General features: G+C 55.8%; 5 protein-coding genes and 1 non-coding gene across 6 annotated transcripts; 3 read left to right on the top strand and 3 right to left on the bottom strand.

The window, feature by feature from the left end:
- Positions 1 to 335: 335 nt before the first annotated feature.
- K452DRAFT_139514 (uncharacterized protein) lies at positions 336 to 793 on the bottom strand. Its single transcript, XM_033535394.1, has one exon. It carries the CDS (start codon positions 673 to 675, stop codon positions 433 to 435), a length of 243 nt encoding a protein of 80 aa, XP_033391963.1. The 5' UTR covers positions 676 to 793; the 3' UTR covers positions 336 to 432.
- A 118-nt stretch (positions 794 to 911) lies between these two features.
- Positions 912 to 1,796, top strand: K452DRAFT_313368 (uncharacterized protein; the record flags this gene model as incomplete). Its single annotated transcript, XM_033543656.1, has 1 exon — positions 912 to 1,796. The coding sequence occupies one exon, from the start codon at positions 912 to 914 to the stop codon at positions 1,794 to 1,796; it is 885 nt and encodes a 294-aa protein (XP_033391962.1).
- A 193-nt stretch (positions 1,797 to 1,989) lies between these two features.
- On the top strand, positions 1,990 to 2,699 carry K452DRAFT_139516 (uncharacterized protein). The gene has a single exon (XM_033535395.1). The coding sequence runs from the start codon at positions 2,183 to 2,185 to the stop codon at positions 2,648 to 2,650; it is 468 nt and encodes a 155-aa protein (XP_033391961.1). The 5' UTR covers positions 1,990 to 2,182; the 3' UTR covers positions 2,651 to 2,699.
- A 165-nt stretch (positions 2,700 to 2,864) lies between these two features.
- K452DRAFT_362675 (uncharacterized protein) lies at positions 2,865 to 4,482 on the bottom strand. The gene is made up of 3 exons (XM_033546523.1): positions 3,991 to 4,482; positions 3,683 to 3,934; positions 2,865 to 3,630 (listed from the first exon to the last, which is right to left on the bottom strand). The coding sequence occupies exons 1-3, from the start codon at positions 4,305 to 4,307 to the stop codon at positions 3,153 to 3,155; spliced, it is 1,047 nt and encodes a 348-aa protein (XP_033391960.1). The 5' UTR covers positions 4,308 to 4,482; the 3' UTR covers positions 2,865 to 3,152.
- Positions 4,429 to 5,338, bottom strand: K452DRAFT_139498 (uncharacterized protein). The gene has a single exon (XM_033535392.1). It carries the CDS (start codon positions 5,025 to 5,027, stop codon positions 4,551 to 4,553), a length of 477 nt encoding a protein of 158 aa, XP_033391959.1. The 5' UTR covers positions 5,028 to 5,338; the 3' UTR covers positions 4,429 to 4,550.
- A 2,286-nt stretch (positions 5,339 to 7,624) lies between these two features.
- Positions 7,625 to 7,710, top strand: K452DRAFT_t161. Its single transcript has one exon. It is a non-coding gene; the product is annotated as a tRNA-Cys (tRNA).
- The last annotated feature ends 627 nt before the right edge of the window (positions 7,711 to 8,337 follow it).

The raw sequence follows: 8,337 nt of genomic DNA, 5'->3' as shown, positions 1-8,337 counted from the left end.
GGGGGGGGGGGGAGAGAGAGAGAGAAGAGGCGTGAGCGAGGTTGAGGCTGACTTACGGGCGCTTGCTGCTGGGTCGACGAGAGATACGGGCGCAGCGCCACGCCATGGCCGGCAAACGCGGAGCTTGTGCACTGGCACTGCCTCGCGGCGTTCACGATAATAACAAATAAACAATCCTACATACTACTTACTCCTACTGCTGTACTATTATTATTGCTCGCGCCCTTGCAGCGCTAGCCCGTAGCCTGGTTCCATGGGCGTCGTTGCGTGTGTGGCGCCGAGCTCCACGTTCCCCCCCGACACATGGCGTCGCTCCTCCTAGACACGACTGTCACTTTTGTTTGACATTTTGACGTCGATTCGATGACGCGCATCACCGATTTTCATTCTCTTTCCCCGCCAAGAGCAGGTCGTCATCTCGCTGTCCTCGACTCAGCCCCCAGCACCGCCCATAAACACCACGCGTCGCAATCGCGCTGCTGCAGCCACGCCTTGGCAAACTAGAGCCCTGCCGGCAGGCTCAACTAGGTAGGTAAGTAACGCCCACTTGCCGACGCCATACCGACTGTGCCGAGGTGCGGTCGAACAAGTCCCGAACGGTTCATGTAGTCCTCGGTCATATTTCGTCATGACTTGGGTGGTTTGATTGCCCGTTGTCCAGTCGACAATTGCCATCTACTACTTCGTATAGGCCTGAACATGTCCGTAACCCGCGCTCATGGGTAACAAGGACGGACTGGATGACTTGACCGACCAGGCCTCGTGCCCGCCGCGAGCTACCCCAGCTTGCCGACTTCCCCACACCTGAAGATGCGGGGATCCCAAGGTGCGGAAACATGCCGCTGTTCGGCATATTATAAACGACGACCATCATCACCACCGCTGATCCGTAGGTACACCCAACTTCCACCATGGACAGTCCCGTAGCAGTAGTCACAGGCGCCTCCTCAGGCATTGGTCTTGCTCTGACCCAACATCTCCTCGAGAAGGGCTGGTACGTCGTCCTCATGGACGTCAACGCCCCGCCATCCAGTGCCGCACTCCCCTCGGACTGCACGCTCTATATCCGCACCGACGTGTCCTCGTACGCTAGCCAGGCGGCCGCCTTCGCGAGTGCGCATGCCTGGCGACAGCGGCTCGACTTTGCCGCTCTCAATGCCGGCATTGACGACCGCGATGACATCTTCAATACCATATCCGAGGATGCTGCACGCCCACCTCCCGAGCCGAACATGGCCACCTTCCATGTCAACCTCCTTGGCGTATATTACGGCGTCAAGCTCTTTGCGCACTACACCTCTCTGCCCTCGACCCAGTCCAGCAAAGGTAGCCCTGGCGGGGACATCATTGTCACTGCTTCCGCGGCCGGCATCTACCCACTGCCAGCGATCCCGCAGTATGCGGCCACGAAGCATGCTTTAGTCGGATTGGTGCGGTCCTTGGCGCCAACGGCACAAGAGAAAGGCTTCACAGTCAACGCCATCTGCCCGGACATGGTGCCCACAGGGCTAGCGCCACCAGGGCTCATGAAGGAGTATCCGGAAGCCTTGAAGACGCCCATGGCGACGATGATGCGGGCGTACGACGAGCTACTCGGCCTGGACGGCAGCAGCAATAAGAACGGGGCAGTCGTCGAAGCCGTCATGGACGACGTGATTTACCGGGAGGCCCCCACGAGGAACAAGAAGCACAGCGAGGTGGGCGACGACATTGCAAAACTCTGGGACCAGGTGTACCGGCAGCGCAACATAGCGTTTTCGCAAAAAGCAGCGGAAACGGGGGGCGCCAAGCTATGATAAGGAGGAATGAAGGGCGGGGCGGAGAAGCGGAGGGGCGGAAGAAGGGGGGCGGAGAGGAGAGGAAGGAAGAGAGCGGGCGGAAAAGTCATTTCCGAGTGGAGAGGAAGAGAGTGGAGAGGGGGGAAGACGGAGCGGGGGAACGGGGATCGTGAGCGCACAGACGCGCAGGCCAAGAGACGGACAGGCACAGTGGCAAGGGGACGCACGCACTCGGGAGGCCTTAGTGGCGACGACGGGAAGAGCAACGGGATCCGGGGCGGCGCGCAAAAGCAGCAGTGAGCAAGCGGGCGGGTGTGCGTGCGTGCGAGCCGCCAACCAAACGCCCAACCCACCCTGCCCTAGCGGCACGCTCCATCTCACGATGCCGCACGCTCCACCTCACCATGGCCCTGCCCTCGATTCGAGCCGTACCTAGTCCGTCCCTTAGTGCCATCGCTCCGATCGAGGGGGTCCACGGCTCTTGCGCCACTCTTGCGTGCCCCAACGCCCACCCCCACTCTATATTCCCACGATACGCCGCTCCGTCTACCCTCCTGGGTCGTGCTGTGGCGATTGCTACCCTAGTCCTCCTGCGTACCCCGTCGGTGATCACACTCACGATCCCCACAATCCCCGTCCCGCGAGCCCTCGCTCGGGAAAAGACGGGATGCGCGCGTGGATGCTCCTTTGGGACGCTGATCTCGACAACCTTGACTCGACGTCTGTGGATTCTGAAGTTGCATTTTCTTTATACAGTCAAACCTCGTTACAACAGTTCGGCGGGTCAGCAGCTTCCGACTGATAAAATTAACATAACTGTTTACGACGTTTCTTTTGTTATGACGGCAAACCGTAGCCGAATATATCGATAAACGCCCTTTTGAGAGTACGAATCCACTGACCAGCTCAAAACGTTATAACCAGCCTTGACTGCATGTGAGGTGGATCAACAAAGTTGTTCTAGAAGGATTTCGCCAGCCTGGCCCTTAGCTGGAAGTCGCGTGTGGAGATTGTGGTACGGAACGCAGTCACAACAGTGAAACACCAAAGAACAAGATGCAAGATGAAAAGATTCTGAAAGTTTTTGTCTTGGGCTCATCTACGGGCAGCAATCCCCGTAGGCAGCTGCAAATAATCGTCTAACCTATGCACCATGTGCGTCTACATTTCAGGGAAAGAGGTCTATTCCCACCGTTAAAACGCCAACGCTTGCGATGTCTCCCACCGCGAGTAGTCTATCGAAACCGTGTGTGAAGCCCGTGCTAAGCGAGTCCCGCAAAGAAGAAAACCGATGATGCTGAAAATGGACATGTTTTTGGTCGGGTATCGTGTCGAACGGTTGACCAGGAAGTAAAAACGCTCAAAGCGAGACGCTTACCAAAGGGTGTAGCCACCGTCGATGATGTTGTTAGCGCCGGTCATGAAGGCGCTGGCGGGGGAAGCGAGGTAGACGGCCAGGTTGTTCAGGTCGTCGACGGCACCAAGGCGCTTCTGAGGAGTCTGGTCGATCCAGATCTTCTTCTGGGCATCAAGAGCAGGGACGCGGTTAAGCGCAGTGTCCATGTAGCCAGGAGAGATGGAGTTGACACGGATACCGTGGCGGGCCCACTCAGTGGCAAGGGACTTGGTAAGCTGAATGACACCCGCCTTGGAGGCGTTGTAGCAGCTCTGCTCCTGAGGATAGTTGACGATGGAGCCAGACATCGACGCAACAAGAATCATGGAGCCGCCGTTCTTAGACTTGATCATCTGCTTTCCGACGGCCTGCGCAACAAGGAAAGCACCAGTCAGGTTGATGTCGACAAGACGGCGGAACATCTCGGTGTCGTAGTTCTCGGCCTTGATGTTGGAGCTACGATATCGTTAGCAGGAACATAGAGCGCGCGATAGTCAGGTGAACTTACTCGGCAATACCAGCAGCGTTCAAAAGAACGTCAATCTGACCATAGTGGTCAACAATGTCGGAGACGGCCTGGTTGATGGCACCGCCATCACGGACATCGACCTGGTAGAAACGGACGTCGACGCCAGTCTGCTCGGACAGCTCACGAGCAGCTTCCTCACCCAGCTTCTGCTGGACGTCCATGATGGCAATGCCGCTGACGCCGACCTCGGCGAGAGCCTGAGCCATGTTGAAGCCAAGACCACGGCCACCACTAGGTAATGTCAGCAACGACTCATCATCGGCGGTAGGACAAAAGATAAGACTTACCCAGTGACAACGGCAACCTTGCCGGGAAGAGTGAACTTCGCCATGGTGGGGTTCAACTTGGAAAGGATGGACTTCTCGAGGGGAACGGCAACCTTCCTGTCATCGGCACCAGCGGGAGCAACAGGGCCGTTCTGCTGCTCAACAGGGAGTTCAATTTCCTCTCTCATGCCATCCTTGTAGGAAACGATGGGCACCTTTCCAGCGCGGATCTCTTCAGCGTTCTGCTGCTGCTGAACAGTCTTGAAGCCGCGAACGGCGGTGGCGGCACGAGGAGCGACGCGCTTGGAGGCGACGCGGGCAAAGCTGCGAGCAAGCATTTTGGTTGATGAAGGTTGAAGTATGCTAGGGTTGAACAATAAGAAGTCGAGGTGGTTGTTGAAGAGAAGGGAACTCGGGGAGAGTGGGAGCCCTTAAGTAGGTGTGGGTGTGTGAGTGTGTGAAGGCGGAAGGCGTGACGCAAAGGTCGAAAAGGGAAGGAAGTGGTGAATGGGAGAAGCTGGAGTGAGCAAGCGAGCTGAGACGAGCAAGGCGCCCTTTTATTCACCCTGTGGCCAGTGTGATTATTCAGAGGGGGGAGAAAATGGCCTCTCGCCCTTTTGCAAACCAGCGGTCCACATTTCTGCTTTTGCCAGCGTCAATGCTCCTGAAAGCCATGCAGGGTTCGGCGATCCGTGCAAAGCTAGATGGATCCCACCTAGCGGGTCCAGCGAGATCCGCGCAACGCCAAGTGCCACCGCCGCGCGCTGGCCGGTGGAAAGCCAGAGTGTCGAGGCCCCAACACCCAAGCAAAGCCCGGCTGACCCGCGCGTGCAACAATGGGAGCACGCAAAACTGCGAGTGCCGGGCTGTGCTTCCCGGGAAGCTGAAATGGGCCTCAATCTGGCATCATCCTTCTCCACAACACACCCACTACGAACCCGCCTCGCGCTCCACCATCTTTTAGCCACCGTCATCAACGTCAGGTCCCAGCTCACCGACTTCGCTCCTGCTGCATGAATAATACACACCCCCCGGCCGGCTTTGCATACGGCCTGCATGCTGGCAAAAAGCAACACAGGCACAGGTGCCGGGGCTGACAGTGTGGGAGGTTTGCCGAGGCGTGGCAGTTTCTACGGCCTATCCAAGGCCTATTGAGTTGTCGCGCTTCGCTCGTGTCCCTATCTCCGTCTCTGCAATGTGGCGTCCTGGGCCCCTGGCACGCGAAGTGATCGCCGACGCTTCTTCCAACCTTCGCCCGAGCATCGTCTTAAAACAGCTCGCTTCTCCATAAAACCCGCCACGCCAGACGGCACCAGCGGGCAGCGGCCAGCCCTTTCGGCCCGCCACAAGGCACTGGTCAAGCAAAATTCCTCAGCCCTACCGGCGGAGCCCGCCACGCCTCCGTGTCTTGGAAGGTTTTTTTCCTCTTCCTTTTTTTTTTTTTTTTTGTTCGCCAGGCACCTTGAGGGACGGCCCGAGAGGCGCGCCTCGACTGGCCCGTAGAGTGCCAGCTGTGCTTTTTGCTCTTTCGACCGTGGTTCAGCACGTGGCTGCGGGTGAAAGCAGCAATCCTTGAATGACAACGCTCCGAGGTGCGGTTGATTTAGTCATGTCCATTGTTGCCGACAACAATCAAACCAAGTTATGATGAAATATGACGGAGAGCTAAACAAGAAGTACCATGTCCACTCCACTGCGCAATCAACAATGGTTGTTGAGGCTACATTCTAGAGCTGCGAGTGAGCTGCAGGTGTGCTGCACACAAACTAATTGGGACTTGTTCGGCCGCGCCTTGCTCTTGGCTGCTTATCCGAATCCCAGGATCCTCGGGCAGTCAGCCAACGCTGGAAACCAAAGTGCCGGTGACCCAAAAAGCAATGTCACTGTTTCTGGCGGTGGGAGGCTCTGCGCTGCGTGCGCACGCCCGTGTTGCATCCGCCCTTCCCCGGGCTCGGCAGTTGCTATTTTGAGTTGACAATATCTCCGTGGTCCGGTGTGGGGGTTCAAACATGGGGTCATCCCATCAGTTCAACCTTCGCCGGGGCCAACGGCGGTCTCGATCGCGCGCGCGGCGTAGTGGCGGACATCACGATGGACGGCGCCCCGACCTCCCTTTGTCTGGAGCCGCCTCCGCTGTGGCTGCTGCGTGCGGATGCTTGACTAAAACCACTATTATCATACTATATTCCTTGCGGCTGTCTTCCCCCTCACCCCTTTCCGCACGGGAGCGACCCTGGCGGCCAAGCGAGCGAGCCGCTCTCTCCTGTTTCGCGCGCTCAGCTGCTCGCCTCCTGCTTTTGCGAAGACGGGCAACCCAGACGCGTCATTTCCTGTCACAAGGACAAGCTACGACTCAGTGCGTCTCGATGGCGGAATAAGGAGCCGCAATATTCGCCATGCAGCGGGACCATCGGCTCCCATCACGGTTGCGGCGAGTCTAGCGCAATCTGTACCGATCAAGTGATGCCCCTCTGATCGCTCATTTCTTCTTCCACCCCAAACTCCATCCGTTCCCGCGGTACAGGAACGAAGCTCCATACGAGGGCGATCGCCCACGCGACGCGTTTTTGCGGCTGCCGGGCACAGTCAGCTCGTACCGCACCACGGTGCCGCATTCATAAATCGTTGCGCCATCCCCGTCTCTCACGCGTCTCGTGCAAATCATTATCAGCCAGGTAAATCTTCGCCAGGAGAACGTTGAACCTTGCTTTTTTCGATGACGCAGGGCTCGTGAGCTGATTGAAGCACTGGTTGAGGCATCTGACAGTCGTACGGTTGCTCTCGAATGGCGGTGCCTGTCTCACCATCCCATCAGCCATGGCGTGCCACATTCCTTGGCAGGGGATCTGGCAGACTTCCAGAAAACATGCCATAGCCGCATGGGGCTGCTGCATGAGCCGGGTCTTGTACGAAGTTAAAAGTAAGTGTATTTGTTTTTTCGATTTTATTTCCATCACAGCATGTCGCTTCTGTTATCTGCATTTCCCGAACCCCTGGTGGAATTTATCAAGCACAACGGAGTCCCTGGTACATACCGTCTGCTCTCCGACCCGCCCATTCCATCCACTCTCTGCGGATTCTTTTGCACGTAGGTCACTAGAAGTACCACCTGATGAGGTGAGCCTATAGGTTCAGCTCAGGTCTATAAGACATCGGCACTTACAGACCTGAGTATATTTTGAAACCGGTTACACACTTTTGCTCACCAGGCAGTCAACAAATTGTCAGCGAACAATGCGAAGAAAACGGAGGTTATGAGTGCAACTGCAACAAAGGGCTTATTTAATTATGCTGACCGCGGCCTGCTATTGAAGTGCTTTTTATGCAATAGCTGGCTCAATCTGGTTTGATGTTTGTGTTTGCTTCAAAAAAGCGGTCCAAAATGTCCACGGGTATGGTCAGCAATCCAAACTCATTGTGGATACAACAACTTGCCTGCAAATGGGAAGGTCCATGTCCACGAGACGTGAATTAGGTCTTGAGGGAAGCAATATTGCTCTCTCGACTTGTAATTTGGCGATTGCAAATACACGGATGATTTTACACGTCAAACTTCCATCCCCCCAAAATGCGCGCAGGTGTCGGGACAAGAAGCAATCAAAAATTATGTATATATTGCATACAAATAATGATGCTAATCATCAATATCCCAGTAGCACCAGTAGCTCAGGGGTAGAGCGCAGGATTGCAGCTAATACTGCAACCATCCCGAGGTCAGCGGTTCGAATCCGCTCTGGTGCTATCTTTTTGCTTTTTGCACCTTCATTTGAGCCAGGAATTGGCATTTGATTTTGCATGGACCGCTGACTGCATATCGAAAAAGCCATTTCACAGAGTATGTGATGATTTTGGCTGGTAACGCGGGAAAAACGTGTTATTGGGCACGTCTTTCTCGCACACTTCGCATCCGCACTCTCCCATAACACCCACAAACGCAACCGGCGAGACTGCCTTTTACAAAAAAACATTCTCTCCATCTTCACACAACATTATGCAACTCGTCTCTAGTCACACAAGTTGCCTGTGGTCAAAGAGAAGCTAACAGACGGCAGGGCGGGAAAGGTTTCACGCTAGATTCTCCAGCCATGGTTGATGGCTGATAGGATTTGGGAAGAGCTCAGCTTGGCAACACGCCGCAACCGCGGTCGATCCATGCAATCTATTGCGGCTCTCTCGATCGCCATGAGATTGCCGATTCGCTACAGAACACCGGGTTCATCAACATCACCATGAACATCTCAGAGTCGCAAACAACACGAAACTGGCACCTAGAGTTAGACCGTTGCGATGTTAAGTTTGCAGACTCCAACAACTTTCTATCTCGCGACGCGAAATGCTCTGCAGGCCTAGATTAAAAGAGCTAGGAGC

This window comes from Aplosporella prunicola (genome assembly GCF_010093885.1).
Source record: "Aplosporella prunicola CBS 121167 unplaced genomic scaffold K452scaffold_55, whole genome shotgun sequence".
NCBI lineage: Eukaryota > Fungi > Ascomycota > Dothideomycetes > Botryosphaeriales > Aplosporellaceae > Aplosporella > Aplosporella prunicola.
This window is presented reverse-complemented; position numbering and strand designations above follow the sequence as displayed.

Excerpts from the sequence above, each read along its gene's own strand:
- K452DRAFT_139514 (XM_033535394.1), bottom strand. The coding sequence starts at position 675 with ATGGCAATTGTCGACTGGACAACGGGCAATCAAACCACCCAAGTCATG.
- K452DRAFT_139516 (XM_033535395.1), top strand. The coding sequence starts at position 2,183 with ATGGCCCTGCCCTCGATTCGAGCCGTACCTAGTCCGTCCCTTAGTGCC.
- K452DRAFT_362675 (XM_033546523.1), bottom strand. The coding sequence starts at position 4,307 with ATGCTTGCTCGCAGCTTTGCCCGCGTCGCCTCCAAGCGCGTCGCTCCT. Across the intron at positions 3,935-3,990 it reads AAGGTTGCCGTTGTCACTGG|TGGTGGCCGTGGTCTTGGCT; the intron begins GTAAGTCTTATC and ends GACATTACCTAG. Across the intron at positions 3,631-3,682 it reads AACGCTGCTGGTATTGCCGA|CTCCAACATCAAGGCCGAGA; the intron begins GTAAGTTCACCT and ends ACGATATCGTAG.
- K452DRAFT_139498 (XM_033535392.1), bottom strand. The coding sequence starts at position 5,027 with ATGCAGGCCGTATGCAAAGCCGGCCGGGGGGTGTGTATTATTCATGCA.